The 17707-nt window shown below is 36.3% G+C and overlaps 1 protein-coding gene, 1 long non-coding RNA gene, 15 other non-coding genes and 1 pseudogene across 17 annotated transcripts; 1 reads left to right on the top strand and 17 right to left on the bottom strand.

The window, feature by feature from the left end:
• Positions 1 to 62: 62 nt before the first annotated feature.
• LOC121765182 lies at positions 63 to 2492 on the bottom strand. Its single transcript, XR_006042748.1, has 4 exons — positions 2257 to 2492; positions 1621 to 1754; positions 722 to 1254; positions 63 to 411 (listed from the first exon to the last, which is right to left on the bottom strand). It is a non-coding gene; the product is annotated as an uncharacterized LOC121765182 (long non-coding RNA).
• A 1229-nt stretch (positions 2493 to 3721) lies between these two features.
• LOC121793257 lies at positions 3722 to 3868 on the bottom strand (annotated as a pseudogene).
• A 25-nt stretch (positions 3869 to 3893) lies between these two features.
• On the bottom strand, positions 3894 to 4051 carry LOC121793261. The gene has a single exon (XR_006049085.1). It is a non-coding gene; the product is annotated as a U1 spliceosomal RNA (small nuclear RNA).
• Positions 4052 to 4441: 390 nt separating this feature from the next.
• Positions 4442 to 4560, bottom strand: LOC121793149. The gene has a single exon (XR_006048993.1). It is a non-coding gene; the product is annotated as a U5 spliceosomal RNA (small nuclear RNA).
• Positions 4561 to 5022: 462 nt separating this feature from the next.
• LOC121793244 lies at positions 5023 to 5182 on the bottom strand. The gene has a single exon (XR_006049078.1). It is a non-coding gene; the product is annotated as a U1 spliceosomal RNA (small nuclear RNA).
• Positions 5183 to 5572: 390 nt separating this feature from the next.
• Positions 5573 to 5691, bottom strand: LOC121793157. The gene has a single exon (XR_006049000.1). It is a non-coding gene; the product is annotated as a U5 spliceosomal RNA (small nuclear RNA).
• A 462-nt stretch (positions 5692 to 6153) lies between these two features.
• On the bottom strand, positions 6154 to 6313 carry LOC121793243. The gene has a single exon (XR_006049077.1). It is a non-coding gene; the product is annotated as a U1 spliceosomal RNA (small nuclear RNA).
• Positions 6314 to 6703: 390 nt separating this feature from the next.
• LOC121793152 lies at positions 6704 to 6822 on the bottom strand. The gene has a single exon (XR_006048996.1). It is a non-coding gene; the product is annotated as a U5 spliceosomal RNA (small nuclear RNA).
• Positions 6823 to 7284: 462 nt separating this feature from the next.
• Positions 7285 to 7444, bottom strand: LOC121793245. The gene has a single exon (XR_006049079.1). It is a non-coding gene; the product is annotated as a U1 spliceosomal RNA (small nuclear RNA).
• Positions 7445 to 7835: 391 nt separating this feature from the next.
• LOC121793150 lies at positions 7836 to 7952 on the bottom strand. The gene has a single exon (XR_006048994.1). It is a non-coding gene; the product is annotated as a U5 spliceosomal RNA (small nuclear RNA).
• Positions 7953 to 8416: 464 nt separating this feature from the next.
• LOC121793248 lies at positions 8417 to 8576 on the bottom strand. Its single transcript, XR_006049082.1, has one exon. It is a non-coding gene; the product is annotated as a U1 spliceosomal RNA (small nuclear RNA).
• Positions 8577 to 8966: 390 nt separating this feature from the next.
• LOC121793274 lies at positions 8967 to 9086 on the bottom strand. The gene has a single exon (XR_006049096.1). It is a non-coding gene; the product is annotated as a U5 spliceosomal RNA (small nuclear RNA).
• A 462-nt stretch (positions 9087 to 9548) lies between these two features.
• LOC121793241 lies at positions 9549 to 9709 on the bottom strand. Its single transcript, XR_006049075.1, has one exon. It is a non-coding gene; the product is annotated as a U1 spliceosomal RNA (small nuclear RNA).
• A 787-nt stretch (positions 9710 to 10496) lies between these two features.
• Positions 10497 to 10615, bottom strand: LOC121793156. Its single transcript, XR_006048999.1, has one exon. It is a non-coding gene; the product is annotated as a U5 spliceosomal RNA (small nuclear RNA).
• Positions 10616 to 11077: 462 nt separating this feature from the next.
• On the bottom strand, positions 11078 to 11237 carry LOC121793246. The gene has a single exon (XR_006049080.1). It is a non-coding gene; the product is annotated as a U1 spliceosomal RNA (small nuclear RNA).
• A 480-nt stretch (positions 11238 to 11717) lies between these two features.
• LOC121793154 lies at positions 11718 to 11836 on the bottom strand. The gene has a single exon (XR_006048998.1). It is a non-coding gene; the product is annotated as a U5 spliceosomal RNA (small nuclear RNA).
• Positions 11837 to 12298: 462 nt separating this feature from the next.
• On the bottom strand, positions 12299 to 12458 carry LOC121793239. Its single transcript, XR_006049073.1, has one exon. It is a non-coding gene; the product is annotated as a U1 spliceosomal RNA (small nuclear RNA).
• A 2592-nt stretch (positions 12459 to 15050) lies between these two features.
• Positions 15051 to 17536, top strand: LOC121792353 (uncharacterized protein At2g38710-like). The gene is made up of 5 exons (XM_042190264.1): positions 15051 to 15312; positions 15931 to 16050; positions 16483 to 16597; positions 16920 to 17013; positions 17129 to 17536. Exons 1-5 carry the CDS (start codon positions 15209 to 15211, stop codon positions 17323 to 17325), a joined length of 630 nt encoding a protein of 209 aa, XP_042046198.1. The 5' UTR covers positions 15051 to 15208; the 3' UTR covers positions 17326 to 17536.
• Positions 17537 to 17707: the final 171 nt, after the last annotated feature.

Below are 17707 nucleotides of genomic sequence, written 5' to 3'. Positions count from 1 at the left end.
AACATAGTAGTATACTATAATTATACATCACAAGTTAACTGCCTCCGGAAAATAAATCATAGTACAAAAAATGCAAGTACATTTCATTATTAAATCCAGAAAATATACTAACAATAACAAAAGTATTTTTAAGTATAACAGAAGTATGTACCAACAAACATAATTATTACTAGAGATGTAATATCTTGTAGCAGAGAGTTCAAACCAGTATGCTTCACAAAAATTCCGGCATATATACTTTCACCTCATTCTACATAGTGCAACCCACAACCCACAATTTCTACTCAGTGGAAATGCCATTTCTGATCCTAAGAACTCCGCTCATTTTTATTGGGACCTATGATGATACATACTCCACAGAGAGGCGATGACAGATGAAGACAAGAATACTCACAAGGCCAAGTTGTTATCCTACAAGAATGAGATATCAATGTATACAAAAGATCTAAAAAGAGCAATTGGGGCAGAAAGTGCAAGCTAACAACAATGTCATAACTATCCAGAAACATCAAGTAGCCAAACTGCATATTTATGTATATCATTTTTGGAGCCTTAGAGCAAATGGTGTTGATAATAAAGCAAGCTAATTCATAGAGGTTCTAATTCATGAGAGTAAAGGTAATATCCATAACGAACAACATAAATTTTCAAGATCAAGAAAGCACTAAAACAATCCAAAATTCAACAACTCAAGCAACTCGTAAGGCAAAGCCAAACTTACAGCATAAGCTTGTTTGAATGATGCATCCTGATTGACATCTTTTTCGGAACTTCAACAAGTAGAATAAATTGGTCATGCGATTTGGAGCTAACTTAGTTTCTTTCTAAATTCTACATGTTACTACGTGAACCACCTAATTCATCCTTCCTAACGCATGTGTGACACTTTCACAACCACATTAGTAGGCTAACTATGACAGGTACACTCCATATCATAAGTCATCGCACAAAGCACTTTAATTAGAGAGAGAGATGCAAAATGTATCCAGCCAGCCATATTAGAATCCAACAGCACTAGTTAAACACAAGTCACAGAAACATCACAACAGAATTATTTATCAGCTTCAAGTGAATCTACATGAAGACCCTGTGACTGTCACCCTGAGTGAAACGTGAGCCTAACTGCATGAAAATTCATGTTCTAAAACCCATGTGCTGATAACCCTCGCCTCTAAAGCTGTTCTAACTTATTGACTAAGATGATCCAACAGTTCCAGCAGAGCCAGCTTCACGTTCTTGGCGTCGACGTTCTCTCTGTGTAAATCCAGCATCAACAAGTGAAAATAAGAACAAAGCAACAGATGACAAAACACTAGAGTAGCAATAAACTTCAAAGTTGCACACACAGGACACGAGAAGGAGCATGAATAACAGTTAGGGTGAGTCTCTTTAAATGGAAAACTTTGCCAAAACAATCAAAATAAAAAAAAGGCAGAAAAATAAACATGTTGAACAATAGCCATCCAAATTGTGGAATCAATGACGCAAGCATTTGGTGGATAAATACAGTAGGAAGTACCAAATGCATCTTAATCAAAGGGAAAACTAAAAAATACAAAATTGATAGCAATAATCATCTAACAGAATACATCAAAGACGTATAAACTACAAGAAACGCACCCTTCTTTCCCAATATGGAAGGAAGCAGACGAAATCATAAACTGGTCCAAGCGTTGGAAGCAAGAGAGCATTCACCCCGGTGAAGACCAAGAGTGCCGTCAGAGGTCGAGTTTTGTGAGGCATTATGGTCTAATCTGTGTGCAAACAACTCACAATTAATCAAGCTTAAAAAAATGAAATCTAGGCTACAGAATTATAGCTGAGATCTTATAAACTTGAGTTCCAAAGTAACCAAAATAATCTAGTGTCAATACTCGAATTTAATCCCCCAACTTTAGTTTAAACATGTAGGATATATTCCCAACTATGCATATGCTCTATAATTTATTGCGAACATATTTAATCTTTTTTTAATAAAAAATATGCAAAAATCATCTAATTTCAACTCTAATAGAGGCCGTCCAAAACTCCTAGCATGACAATTCTTCAAGCTAAATCAAAGTAGCAACACAAATTCCCCAAGCTATATTGAAACATTCTACGTTAAATCTACATTAACATAGCAAGGTCATTTTCCTCCCAATTCACCTCCTCAGCAATGCTTAGGAAACTAATTTGGGGAGATTCTTGAACATAAACCCTAGCTTTCAATTGAAGATACAATTGAATGAATAAAAGAGTAGGGAGACTCCTTACACAAATGGGAGGTAGATTAGCCTATTAATCCTTGGAATCCGTTGATCGCGGCGGCCGAATTGGCCGGACAGCCGTAACGCAGAGAGAGAGGCTAGCCTATGTGTGCTCGTGCAGCGGGAGAGGGGTTGAGACAGAGAGAGACGAGGAGGAGCCTGCACACGGTCGGCGGAAGCGCGGCTTGTGTGTGTATCGTAGAGTGTGTATGTGGTGCAAATTGTGTGTGATGGAGAGATACAGGTAGGCGCGGATATACACGGTCAAATCGGGTATCCGCGGATACCCGATCCAAAAATTTCGGGTACCCGATCCCGAATTTCCTAAAAACTAATACCCGATATCTGATCCAAATTTTATTTCGGGTATCCAGTCCCTAATTTGATTTTGATTTTGATTTTGCTAAAATAAATTATTTGTTCCTATAAAGTCAATGGGTTAGAAAAATGAAATTGCACGTAACAACATGGATATGATATTATTCATTTGTGATACGCATCTTATATTCTTCAGTTAAAGAGGAAAACATTACATAGGTTGGATTTATTAAATTTTATCAAAATTTTAGGTGATTAAAATTTTCTCCTTGCGCTGAGTTAAATAAATTCTTATAACTTATCCATGCACCTTAATTTATTAATCGATGTAAGCCATGTAAATAAGCAATGCGAACAGTTACTATTTGTTGATGCATACAGATTTAAATTTTTTAAAATATAAGCGAATTGGCTTTTAGAAAAATATGCACATTGACTTTTTAAAAAATACAACCCCAAAAAAAATTGGATTTAAAAAAGATATAATTTATTACGAAACACATGCAATCAATATTTTAATTTTAATTTCGTAAATATTTAAAAATATCTAAAAATCAGAATAAATACATAATTCATAAATTTTTTTAAAAAATCGGATAATTCGGGTATACCCGATCAGGTATCGGGTAACCCGATATCCGATAATCCAAAAATCCACTACCTGATCCCGATCCGAAACCCGAAAAATCGGGTTTCGGATATCCAATTACCCGACTTTTTCGGGTTTGGATATCGAGTATCCAATACCCGGTATCCATTTTGACAGGCCTAGATACAGGCGTGCAGGGAGAGATTAAAATATCGCTAACTCATTTTTCTTTTTCTTACCTCAAATTCATTGTATTAATTCTAAATCCAACCCACCAAAACATTTTTATATTCTAAATTAAAATCTACATATTTCTAATCTCTTTATCTACTACCATTATCTAGTGCAACTAATGGAATCTAATTTTACTCATGACATTTGTATCATTAGACAAGAGGTGGATATTTATGCAATTATCTGTTTAACTTTCTTTATTTTCAATATTAAGATGTCAACAACACGATATAGGCTTCATTAACAAAATACAACATAGTAAAATAAGTTAAGCATAAAATAATACATAATGAAAATAAATAAATAAATAACATAAAAAATTAGAATTAAATTGGGCAGGATGCTGGCCCTTCTAGAACAAATTATGACGCAGACTCAACCATTTGGGCCTATCTTAGGCAGGCACCCCTCCAAAGTGCAATGGAGGTCGCCAATCTAGGCAATGGCCATTACGGTTCGTCCATTAACCTCGTCCATTGACCTCGTCAAGTTGAGAATTCACTAATGGTTCGTCCAGCGCTGACCCCTCTAGAACAAACTATGACGCATACTCAACCACTCGAGCCGATCTTAGGCAGACACCCCTCCAAAGTGCAATGGAGGTCGCCAATCTAGGCGATGGCCATTATGGTTCGTCCATTGACCTAGTCAAGATAATAATGTACATTGATTTTCTTTTCTCACTTTAATGAATTTATGTTCTCATACTCCATCTACCACAATTCCAATGTGGGATTTGGTAATTAGTTTGTCACTTAATTGTTTGATTTATTTTAAACTCTCTCTGTCTATTTATTAGCTTCATTAGAAATTATGAACATATGGTGAATAGTTGCTATTTTTTCTTCATTTAATTCATTTACAAAAACTAAGTTGAGAATTCATTAAACAATTATAATTGTATTCCTTCAAGCAGCTAATGGTTGTCGTAAATGAAAAACCAAAATAGTAAATTTTTCTAGATTAAGTTGATGTACTTATCAGATTTCCAACATAGTACAAATAATACATAATTGAGAACAAAAAATCACAAATGAGACTTGAATTTATGGGGTTTCATGAAGAAAACACCCTCCAAAAAATTGCGTATGCTACTTGAATAGCGACGAACACACAGTATTCTTTAGTAAAAGGCGAAAGAATAGTTCATTGTGTGTTCAACGCGCAGCTCCATGATTTTGGTAATGAGCAATCATCCCATATTTATCTAGGGAGGAGTGGAGCCATGTTTCATGTGTCAACGATGTGGGAAGATAGTGTGGTGTATTTGTTGTTGTGTTTAGCCTGAGTGAATAGAGAAAAGAAAAAATAGCTCTAACTATGACCATTATCTACCGCAACTAATAATGGAATCTGATTTTACTCTTGACTTATATATCATCAGACAAGAGGTGGGCTTCTCGGCGATTGTCTCGTTTAACTTTCTTTATTTTCAATATTAAGATGTTAACAACACAATATAGGTTACACTAACAAAATACTACATAGTACAACATATTAGCATAAAATATTACATGATGGAAAAAAATACCATAAGAAAATTAGAATTAAATTAAGCAGGCCGCGCAACATATTAGCATAAAATATTACATGATGGGAAAAAATACCTTAAGAAAATTAGAATTAAATTAAGCAGGGTCCGCGCGAGCGCTGACCCCCTCTAGATCAAATTATGACGCAGACTCAACCACTCGGGCTGATCTTAGGCAGGCACCCTCCAAAGTGCAATGGAAGTCGCCAATCTAGGCGATGGCCATTATGGTTCGTCCATTGACCTCGTCAAGATAAGCATGTACCTTGATTTTCTTTTCTCACTTTAATGAAATTATGTTCTCATACTCCATCTACCACAATTCCAATGTGGGATTTGGTAATTAGTTTGTCACTTAATTGTTTGATTTATTTTAAACTCTCTCTGTCTATTTATTAGCTTCATTAGAAATTATGAACATATGGTGAATAGTTGCTATTTTTTCTTCATTTAATTCATTTACAAAAACTAAGTTGAGAATTCATTAAACAATTATAATTGTATTCCTTCAAGCAGCTAATGGTTGTCGTAAATGAAAAACCAAAATAGTAAATTTTTCTAGATTAAGTTGATGTACTTATCAGATTTCCAACATAGTACAAATAATACATAATTGAGAACAAAAAATCACAAATGAGACTTGAATTTATGGGGTTTCATGAAGAAAACACCCTCCAAAAAATTGCGTATGCTACTTGAATAGCGACGAACACACGGTATTCTTTAGTAAAAGGCGAAAGAATAGTTCGCTGCGTGTTCAATGGGCAGCTCCATGATTTCGGTAATGAGCAATCATCCCATATTTATCTAGGGAGGAGTGGAGCCATGTTTCATGTGTCAACGATGTGGGAAGATAGTGTGGTGTATTTGTTGTTGTGTGTAGCCTGAGTGAATAGAGAAAAGAAAAAATAGCTCTAACTATGACCATTATCTACCGCAACTAATAATGGAATCTGATTTTACTCTTGACTTATATATCATCAGACAAGAGGTGGGCTTCTCGGCGATTGTCTCGTTTAACTTTCTTTATTTTCAATATTAAGATGTTAACAACACAATATAGGTTACACTAACAAAATACTACATAGTACAACATATTAGCATAAAATATTACATGATGGAAAAAAATACCATAAGAAAATTAGAATTAAATTAAGCAGGCCGCGCAACATATTAGCATAAAATATTACATGATGGGAAAAAATACCTTAAGAAAATTAGAATTAAATTAAGCAGGGTCCGCGCGAGCGCTGACCCCCTCTAGATCAAATTATGACGCAGACTCAACCACTCGGGCTGATCTTAGGCAGGCACCCTCCAAAGTGCAATGGAAGTCGCCAATCTAGGCGATGGCCATTATGGTTCGTCCATTGACCTCGTCAAGATAAGCATGTACCTTGATTTTCTTTTCTCACTTTAATGAAATTATGTTCTCATACTCCGTCTACCACAATTCCAATGTGGGATTTGGTAATTAGTTTGTCACTTAATTGTTTGATTTATTTTAAACTCTCTCTGTCTATTTATTAGCTTCATTAGAAATTATGAACATATGGTGAATAGTTGCTATTTTTTCTTCATTTAATTCATTTACAAAAACTAAGTTGAGAATTCATTAAACAATTATAATTGTATTCCTTCAAGCAGCTAATGGTTGTCGTAAATGAAAAACCAAAATAGTAAATTTTTCTAGATTAAGTTGATGTACTTATCAGATTTCCAACATAGTACAAATAATACATAATTGAGAACAAAAAATCACAAATGAGACTTGAATTTATGGGGTTTCATGAAGAAAACACCCTCCAAAAAATTGCGTATGCTACTTGAATAGCGACGAACACACGGTATTCTTTAGTAAAAGGCGAAAGAATAGTTCGCTGTGTGTTCAATGGGCAGCTCCATGATTTCGGTAATGAGCAATCATCCCATATTTATCTAGGGAGGAGTGGAGCCATGTTTCATGTGTCAACGATGTGGGAAGATAGTGTGGTGTATTTGTTGTTGTGTTTAGCCTGAGTGAATAGAGAAAAGAAAAAATAGCTCTAACTATGACCATTATCTACCGCAACTAATAATGGAATCTGATTTTACTCTTGACTTATATATCATCAGACAAGAGGTGGGCTTCTCGGCGATTGTCTCGTTTAACTTTCTTTATTTTCAATATTAAGATGTTAACAACACAATATAGGTTACACTAACAAAATACTACATAGTACAACATATTAGCATAAAATATTACATGATGGAAAAAAATACCATAAGAAAATTAGAATTAAATTAAGCAGGCCGCGCAACATATTAGCATAAAATATTACATGATGGGAAAAAATACCTTAAGAAAATTAGAATTAAATTAAGCAGGGGCCGCGCGAGCGCTAACCCCCTCTAGATCAAATTATGACGCAGACTCAACCACTCGGGCTGATCTTAGGCAGGCACCCTCCAAAGTGCAATGGAAGTCGCCAATCTAGGCGATGGCCATTATGGTTCGTCCATTGACCTCGTCAAGATAAGCATGTACCTTGATTTTCTTTTCTCACTTTAATGAAATTATGTTCTCATACTCCATCTACCACAATTCCAATGTGGGATTTGGTAATTAGTTTGTCACTTAATTGTTTGATTTATTTTAAACTTTCTCTGTCTATTTATTGCTTCATTAGAAATTATGAACATATGGTGAATAGTTGCTATTTTTTCTTCATTTAATTCATTCACAAAAACTAAGTTGAGAATTCATTAAACAATTATAATTGTATTCCTTCAAGCAGCTAATAGTTGTCGTAAATGAAAAACCAAAATAGTAAATTTTTCTAGATTAAGTTGATGTACTTATCAGATTTCCAACATAGTACAAATAATACATAATTGAGAACAAAAAATCACAAATGAGACTTGAATTTATGGGGTTTCATGAAGAAAACAACGTCCAAAATATTGCGTATGCTACTTGAATAGCGACGAACACACAGTATTCTTTAGTAAAAGGCGAAAGAATAGTTCGTTGTGTGTTCAACGCGCAGCTCCATGATTTTGGTAATGAGCAATCATCCCATATTTATCTAGGGAGGAGTGGAGCCATGTTTCATGTGTCAACGATGTGGAAAGATAGAGTAGTGTATTTGTTGTTGTGTTTAGCCTGAGTGAATAGAGAAAAGAAAAAAATAGCTCTAACTATGACCATTATCTACCTTAACTAATAATGGAATCTGATATTACTCTTGACTTATGTATCATCAGACAAGAGGTGGACTTCTCGGCGATTGTCTCCTTTAACTTTCTTTATTTTCAATATTAAGATGTTATCAACACAATATAGGGTTACACTAACAAAATACTACATAGTACAACATATTAGCGTAAAATATTACATGATGGAAAAAAATACCATAAGAAAATTAGAATTAAATTAAGCAGGCCGCGCAACATATTAGAATAAAATATTACATGATGGGAAAAAATACCTTAAGAAAATTAGAATTAAATTAAGCAGGGGCCGCGCGAGCGCTGACCCCTTCTATATCAAATTATGACGCAGACTCAACCACTCGGGCTGATCTTAGGCAGGCACCCTCCAAAGTGCAATGGAAGTCGCCAATGTAGGCGATGGCCATTATGGTTCGTCCATTGACCTCGTCAAGATAAGCATGTACCTTGATTTTCTTTTCTCACTTTAATGAATTTATGTTCTCATACTCCATCTACCACAATTCCAATGTGGGATTTGGTAATTAGTTTGTCACTTAATTGTTTGATTTATTTTAAATTCTCTTTGTCTACTTATTAGCTTCATTAGAAATTATGAACATATGGTGAATAGTTGCTATTTTTTCTTCATTTAATTCATTCACAAAAACTAAGTTGCGAATTCATTAAACAATTATAATTGTATTCCTTCAAGCAGCTAATGGTTGTCGTAAATGAAAAACCAAAATAGTAAATTTTTCTAGATTAAGTTGATGTACTTATCAGATTTCCAACATAGTACAAATAATACATAATTGAGAAAAAAATATCACAAATGAGACTTGAATTTATGGGGTTTCATGAAGAAAACACCCTCCAAAAAATTGTGTATGCAACTTGAATAGCGACGAACACACGGTATTCTTTAGTAAAAGGCGAAAGAATAGTTCGTTGTGTGTTCAACGCGCAGCTCCATGATTTTGGTAATGAGCAATCATCCCATATTTATCTAGGGAGGAGTGGAGCCATGTTTCATGTGTCAACGATGTGGGAATATAGTGTAGTGCATTTGTTGTTGTGTTTAGCCTGAGTGAATAGAGAAAAGAAAAAAATAGCTCTAACTATGACCATTATCTACCTCAACTAATAATGGAATCTAATTTTACTCTTGACTTATGTATCATCAGACAAGAGCTGGACTTCTCGGCGATTGTCTCCTTTAACTTTCTTTATTTTCAATATTAAGATGTTAACAACACAATATAGGTTACACTAACAAAATACTACATAGTACAACATATTAGTATAAAATATTACATGATGGAAAAAAATACCATACGAAAATTAGAATTAAATTACGCAGGCCGCGCAACATATTAGCATAAAATATTACATGATGGGAAAAAATACCTTAAGAAAATTAGAATTAAATTAAGCAGGGGCCGCGCGAGCGCAGACCCCCTCTAGAACAAATTATGACGCAGTATCAACCACTCGGGCCGATCTTAGGCAGGCACCCCTCCAAAGTGCAATGGAGGTCGCCAATCTAGGCGATGGCCATTATGGTTCGTCCATTGACCTCGTCAAGATAAGCATGTACCTTGATTTTCTTTTCTCACTTTAATGAATTTACGTTCTCATACTCCATCTACCACAATTCCAATGTGGGATTTGGTAATTAGTTTGTTACTTAATTGTTTGATTTGTTTTAAATTCTCTTTGTCTACTTATTAGCTTCATTAGAAATTATGAACATATGGTGAATAGTTGCTATTTTTTCTTCATTTAATTCATTCACAAAAACTAAGTTGAGAATTCCTCAAACAAATATAATTGTATTACTTCAAGCAGCTAATGGTTGTCGTAAATGAAAAACCAAAATAGTAAATTTTTCTAGATTAAGTTGATGTACTTATCAGATTTCCAACATAGTACAAATAATACATAATTGAGAACAAAAAATCACAAATGAGACTTGAATTTATGGGGTCATGAAGAAAACACCCTCAAATATAATTGTATTCTCTATGTCTACTTATTAGCTTCATTAGAAATTATGAACATATGGTGAATAGTTGCTATTTTTTCTTCATTTAATTCATTCACAAAAACTAAGTTGAGAATTCATTAAACAAATATAATTGTATTCCTTCAAGCAGCTAATGGTTGTCGTAAATGAAAAACCAAAATAGTATATTTTTCTAGATTAAGTTGATGTACTTATCATATTTCCAACATAGTACAAATAATACATAATTGAGAACAAAAAATCACAAATGAGACTTGAATTTATGGGGTTTCATGAAGAAAACACCCTCCAAAAACATAGTACAAATAATACATAATTGAGAACAAAAAAACACAAATGAGACTTGAATTTATGGGGTTTCATGAAGAAAACACCCTCCAAAAAATTGCGTATGCTACTTGAATAGCGACAAACACACGGTATTCTTTAGTAAAAGGCGAAAGAATAGTTCGCTGTGTGTTCAATGGGCAGCTCCATGATTTTGGTAATGAGCAATCATCCCATATTTATCTAGGGAAGAGTGGAGCCATGTTTCATGTGTCAACGATGTGGGAAGATAGTGTAGTGTATTTGTTGTTGTACTTAGCCTGAGTGAATAGAGAAAAGAAAAAATAGCTCTAACTATGACCATTATCTACCGCAACTAATAATGGAAACCGATTTTACTCATGACTTATGTATCATCAGACAAGAGGTGGACTTCTCGGCGATTGTTACGTTTAACTTTCTTTATTTTCAATATTAAGATGTTAACAACACAATATAGGTTATACTAACAAAATACTACATAGTACAACATATTAGCATAAAATATTACATGATGGACAAAAATACCATAAGAAAATTACAATTAAATTAAGCAGGCCGCGCAACATATTAGCATAAAATATTACATGATGGAAAAAAATACCATAAGAAAATTAGAATTAAATTAAACAGGGGTCGCGCGAGCGCAGACCCCCTCTAGAACAAATTATGATGCAGACTAAACCACTCGGGCTGATCTTAGGCAGGCACCCCTCCAAAGTGCAATGGGGTCGCCAATCTAGGCGATGGCCATTATGGTTCGTCCATTGACCTCGTCAAGATAAGCATGTGCCTTGATTTTCTTTTCTCACTTTAATGAATTTATGTTCTCATACTCCATCTACCACAATTCCAATGTGGGATTTGGTAATTAGTTTGTCACTTAATTGTTTGATTTATTTTAAACTCTCTTTGTCTACTTATTAGCTTCATTAGAAATTATGAACATATGGTGAATAGTTGCTATTTTTTCTTCATTTATTTCATTCACAAAATCTTGAGTTGAGAATTCATTAAACAATTATAATTGTATTCCTTCAAGCAGCTAATGGTTGTCGTAAATGAAAAACCAAAATAGTAATTTTTTCTAGATTAAGTTGGTGTACTTATCAGATTTCCAACATAGTACAAATAATACATAATTGAGAACAAAAAAACACAAATGAGACTTGAATTTATGGGGTTTCATGAAGAAAACACCCTCCAAAAACATAGTACAAATAATACATAATTGAGAACAAAAAAACACAAATGAGACTTGAATTTATGGGGTTTCATGAAGAAAACACCCTCCAAAAAATTGCGTATGCTACTTGAATAGCGACAAACACACGGTATTCTTTAGTAAAAGGCGAAAGAATAGTTCGCTGTGTGTTCAATGGGCAGCTCCATGATTTTGGTAATGAGCAATCATCCCATATTTATCTAAGGAGGAGTGGAGCCATGTTTCATGTGTCAACGATGTGGGAAGATAGTGTAGTGTATTTGTTGTTGTACTTAGCCTGAGTGAATAGAGAAAAGAAAAAATAGCTCTAACTATGACCATTATCTACCGCAACTAATAATGGAAACCGATTTTACTCATGACTTATGTATCATCAGACAAGAGGTGGACTTCTCGGCGATTGTCTCGTTTAACTTTCTTTATTTTCAATATTAAGATGTTAACAACACAATATAGGTTACATTAACAAAATAATACATAGTACAACATATTAGCATAAAATATTACATGATGGAAAAAAATGCCATAAAAAAATTAGAATTAAATTAAGCAGGCCGCGCAACATATTAGCATAAAATATTACATGATGGAAAAAAATACCATAAGAAATTAGAATTAAATTAATCATGGGCCGCGCGAGCGCAGACCCCCTCTAGAACAAATTATGACGCAGACTCAACCACTTGGGCCGATCTTAGGCAGGCACCCCTCCAAAGTGCAATGGAGGTCGCCAATCTAGGCGATGGCCATTATGGTTCGTCCATTGACCTCGTCAAGATAAGCATGTACCTTGATTTTCTTTTCTCACTTTAATGAATTTACGTTCTCATACTCCATCTACCACAATTCCAATGTGGGATTTGGTAATTAGTTTGTCACTTAATTGTTTGATTTATTTTAAACTCTCTTTGTCTATTTATTAGCTTTATTAGAAATTATGAACATATGGTGACTAGTTGATTTTTTCTTCATTTATTTCATTCACAAAATCTTGAGTTGTGAATTAATTAAATAATTATAATTGATACAAAAAATATGAATTAATAAGAATGGGTGAGTCCAATACCATTCGATCACTATCTCTCTGATTAGTAAATCGTCTTTACTAGATTAAAATATTTGTAGTTCTAATTTTTCATAAAAGATTAAATGAACTCATATTCATATACTTATTATAAACATTATCCTTTAGTTATAAAAAAATAACATTATCCTTTAATTACCTCAATAGTGTCTCTAAAAAATATAAAATTATTTTATATTTGTAGTTATTAATATCTGGGTCCAATCTTTTCGCAGCAACGTGATTCAATTTAATTTGTAAATATGCAGGACTATAAGGGCACCCACAACGCGTGCCGCCGGCGTTCCGCGTGCTGTTCCGCCGGAACGGTTTCGCCGCGGAACGCGTTGCGGCGCACCGTTCCGCTCCCATTCCGTTCCCATTCCGTTCCGCGTGCCGACGGCACGGAACGCGGCACGGCTTTTGCCGCCACGCGCTCGGGCGACGTGGCGCTCCCCGCTTCGTGCGTGCTTCCCACTCGCCTGCCCGCGAGTGGGACACGTCAGCGATGACGCAATAATTAATTTTTTTTTAAAATATATTTTTATAAATTTTTTTTTAAAACGGTCATATTACCGTTTTTTTAACTTTTTTTTAACTTTTTTTTTATTTTTATTTTTATTTTCTTATTCTATAAATACACCTAATTTATTACATTTCACACACAACTACACATCTACTCTTCCTAAACCAACATCAATTCCTCTCCAATTTTCTATTTCAATCTCCTTCACAAAATGTCCGGCGACGGGAATTACGGCGGTGGCGGCTCCGGTGGGTGGGATCTCAACGCGTTCGGCGATTGGAAGACCATGTACAACACACTAGGTGGTTCCGGGTCGTCGACGCCGGGCACCCAGGGGTCGGCGACGCCGGGTGGGTACCAACCACCCACTTTCGATGTGGATGCCTACGCTCGACCACCCGGCTCGCGGCTTTCTCAGGGTTTGTCCCAGATTCGGGAGGATATCCCCGTAGAACCCACCCAGGGAGGAAGCCGAGGCGGTGGAAGCTCTAGGGCTGCGTCTGAGGCACCCGAGGAGGAGGAGGAGGAGGAACTGGAAGATCTGGGCCGGCATCCGTACAACAACGAAGAAACTAAGGCGGTGTACACCGCCTGGCTCACCGTCTCGTACGATCCCATCGTCGGGAACCAACAAGCCGCCAAGTGCTTCTGGGAAAAGGTCCGTGATGTCTACCAGGAAAAGATCCCATCGTCGGGAACCAACTAAGCCGAAAGGGGCCCGGAAGCGCAAATATACAATACTCCGTGCTCACTTTGGCCGAGTCGACGCACAGGTCAAAAAATTTTGCGGCATCTACTCGGCCGAAGCGGCGAACTACTAAAGCGGAGCTTCGGGCGCCGACATTCTGAGGGCGGCTTTGCGCGTCTTCTACCAGGACACCGGTCTACAGTTCAAATATGTTGATATTTGGCAGCTCGTCAAGGACGAGGAAAGGTGGGCCGGCGGTGTCCGCTCGAGCTCGGGCTCAACCTCAAAGCGCACGAAGCACACGGCGAGCGGCCACTACTCGTCTAGTGACACCGGTGAGGCCAGCGAGGGTACACCGCAGTTGTTTGGGGGTACGGGGGATCCAACGCCCGACGAATACGGGGGATCCAGCCGTGGGCGCCGTCGGCCGCAAGGGACGAAGGCGGCGAAGACGGCTAGAGCGAGGAAGGGCCGAGGCGAATCAAGCCAGTCGGCCTCGGGATCGGGCTCGCGGGGAGGCTCGGACACACTTATGGTGGCGTACATGACCGCCACAATGGCGGACACTTCCCGCTTCTCGTACGCCCAATTCACGACCTGGTGGAACGGAATTGTGTATATGGCAGCACAACTTGGCCTTCCGACTCCCCCTCAACCTCGACCGCCTCCGGAGGATGATTCGCCGGCGGAGTAGTTTTTTTATTTTCCCACGTTTAATTGTGTGTTTTTTATTTTGTGTTTTTTATGTTTTTAGGATTTTAATTGTGTGCTTTTTTTATTTTTTTTAAGTTTAAGTTGAATTTTTTTTAATGTTGTGTGTTTTTTAATAAAGTGTGTTTGTTTTTTATTAAAGTGTGTTTATTTAAATTGAATTGGGTTGGAAATAAAAAAAATGAAATTGAATGAATAGTAATTTAAGGAACGGTTAAGGAACAGTTAAGGAACGAAGGGTTGCAGGTTCCGTTCCTTAGTTAAGGAATGGAGTAAAAAAGTATAATGGGGCCCTCAAATAGTGGTTTAAGGAACGGTATAGGAACAGCGTTGTGGACGGCCTAAATAGTGCTATTTGATAAACAAAAGCTCAATTATTATAGAACAAAAGGGGGAGAAAGACAGTTCATTACTCAATCATCGCCACCTAAAAAGTTTCACTTTTCACTCCTTTTTCTCTGTTTGCTTACACCGGATTCGGTTTCCGATCGGATCAAATTCAATCTCTCTCTGTATAACAAATTTTAGTTTTTGAATTTAATAGAAAATGGTGTCGGCAAATAAGGAGATGGTGGTGTACTGCTTCGACACATTGGTGGCGCACTACAACAACGAGGAGCCTCCTCTTCCTGCCTTCGATGAGGGCCAACAGTATGAATTACATCTTATTTATTCGCTTGATTTGTTTTTTTTTTTGTGAATTATAGTACGTGACTCTGGTTTTCATGTGGAATTGTTTTTGCTTAGTCTGAGCATTGTACATTCGGATTCTGACTCGTGTTTTTGCGGTGTTGTTTGGTTTTATTGGCGTCGGCCAGCGTTATTATGTTCGGAATCGTCTAATGTTTCTCTAAAACGGATTTCATCTAATTATCACTGCTGTGTATGATATGCAACCGAATCATATTTTGGAATTACAAAGTTTCGTTTGATAATTTTGTTGATTTGGGCTGATGCAGGGGCTATGATTCTTACTATTTTCTTCCTTGTAATTGTTTTGGTTAATATTTCACCTATGTTTGCCTGGGTGGAATGATCAATTAAGAATAAACTAGCTAATGCTCTCAAAATTCTGTTTTGGGTTTTTATTTGTTTCTTTTCTTTAACTAAACCCTTGAGATGGTCTATAAATTTTCTTCCTTAGTCACTGATAAAATCTCATGCGCTTTTCATCTGACCGGCTTTGAGTCCTGAATAAAATAAGGTGTTCGGTAGAATCAGAAAAAAAATATTTTATGGTTTGTGCTTTGTGCACTTATCTGTTTTCAGTCCACTGTTCGTGACCTGGAAAAAAGTGATCAATGGTGGGGAACCTCGTTTACGTGGATGCATAGGGACTTTGGAAGCTCGCGGCATAGTTAATGGTTTCAAGGACTATGCTTTAACAAGGTAATGAAAAAAAAATGGTTTGAACTTCAAGTACCAAGAGTATGACATGTGCTCTTTATTACTCAGGCATCAGAGTTGAGCAGCTTACATTATACTTAGTGTAATTCCTACTTTCCACTGATAAGTCTTCTTTTATGATCAATACCTTGTATAATTTTTAGTTCTATTACATGCATTAATCTAATTAACTTTTAAACTCCTTGTTAGATGGATGGTCTTCTCTTGAAAATCTTCTTTGAATGTAAATTAGCATCTCATGCTTTCTGCATTTCAAACTTTTGGCATGTCACATCGACAGTCGATGATTTATATAGTCTATATCTTGTTTTCTATGTTGAAATTGTCGAGTTTTACTTGATTCGACATTTGACTGTAATTCCAAAAATCTCAGAGAGCATTGTTTTTTTTGGTTTCTTGTTTTCAATGTCTCAGTGCCCTCAGGGATCGACGATTTCCCCCAATACAAGCTAAAGAACTACCTTCCTTAGAATGTACAGTTTCCATTTTGACAAATTATGAAACCGCTCGTGACTACCTTGACTGGGAGGTCAGTGCAACTGTTACCAAATACTATGCTCGCTCACTTCATGTGGGCAATCAATTACTACCTTTTTGCTTGCAAACCGCGTCTGACCTATCATTTAACTATCCTCTTGATGCAACTAATCCTTGTAGTTCATCTGGAATTACCTATATTCTAAGTGGCATTTTAGTTGCTATTTCCCCCTTTTTAATGTCTATGTACTTTATTAACTTCTGAAACTCCTTATTAATGTAATCATTGAATTGCTTGCTCAATATTAAATACATAGACTGGGTCTTTGATTCCGGACCTGATTTCTGTTTGTATCAATTGTGTGTTTATCCAGGTTGGGAAGCATGGAATAATTATTGAATTTACTGATCCTGACTACAATACAAGGCGAAGTGCCACCTACTTACCTGAGGTTGCTGCTCATGAAGGTAACTTGCATTGCTAATTCTCTTTTATTGGATTGACGAACAATTTGGTGTACTATGATTCCCCAACTCTTATCTGCTTTCAGTTTCTGATATTTCATTCCCTTTATCATGCAAGGGTGGACAATTGTTGAAGCAATTGATTCATTGATTAGAAAAGCGGGTTATAGAGGCACCATCACTGGACAGCTGCGAAAGAGCACCCAGCTTACCCGTTACCAAAGCACACTATTTACCATGCCATACAGCGAATATGTTGCCTATGCGAAGACAACTAGAGGTGTTGCTCCGACTATTAATGGGGTGAAACCATGATAGGTTCATTAACTTCCATTTATGCTGCGAAACTATCGCACCGATAGGATGGTAATTTATTTAACATAAATTGTGGGGTTTCATATTGCCCAGTGATTTTTATTCATCATTTTATGTTTCTTGCCAACTGAAGGGTTTCCTGGATAGACCTGGATTGTTGTAAAATTTATGTCATTAAAAAGTAGTAATACTACTATTTCTAGTCTTCTAATGCTTTCCCGCTGATTTTATCCTCAATTTGCTTTATTTTATTTACAATGATTTGTTGTTTTATGATCTGCAGTATATGGACTTGTCCCGTTGTCTATCTATTCCCATTCATAAGCATATCTAGAAAATAAAATTTGATCTTGACTGCCACCGCATAAGAGGATGCTAATTT

This window comes from Salvia splendens, chromosome 2 (genome assembly GCF_004379255.2).
Source record: "Salvia splendens isolate huo1 chromosome 2, SspV2, whole genome shotgun sequence".
Classification (NCBI taxonomy): Eukaryota; Viridiplantae; Streptophyta; class Magnoliopsida; order Lamiales; family Lamiaceae; genus Salvia; species Salvia splendens.
The sequence above is the reverse complement of the archived record's forward strand: the minus strand, read 5'-3'. Positions and strand labels throughout refer to the sequence as shown.

Coding starts and splice junctions, on each gene's coding strand:
- LOC121792353 (XM_042190264.1), top strand. CDS start 15,209: ATGGTGTCGGCAAATAAGGAGATGGTGGTGTACTGCTTCGACACATTG. Junction 15,313..15,930: donor GCCTTCGATGAGGGCCAACA/GTATGAATTACA, acceptor ATCTGTTTTCAG/TCCACTGTTCGTGACCTGGA. Junction 17,014..17,128: donor TGAGGTTGCTGCTCATGAAG/GTAACTTGCATT, acceptor TTATCATGCAAG/GGTGGACAATTGTTGAAGCA.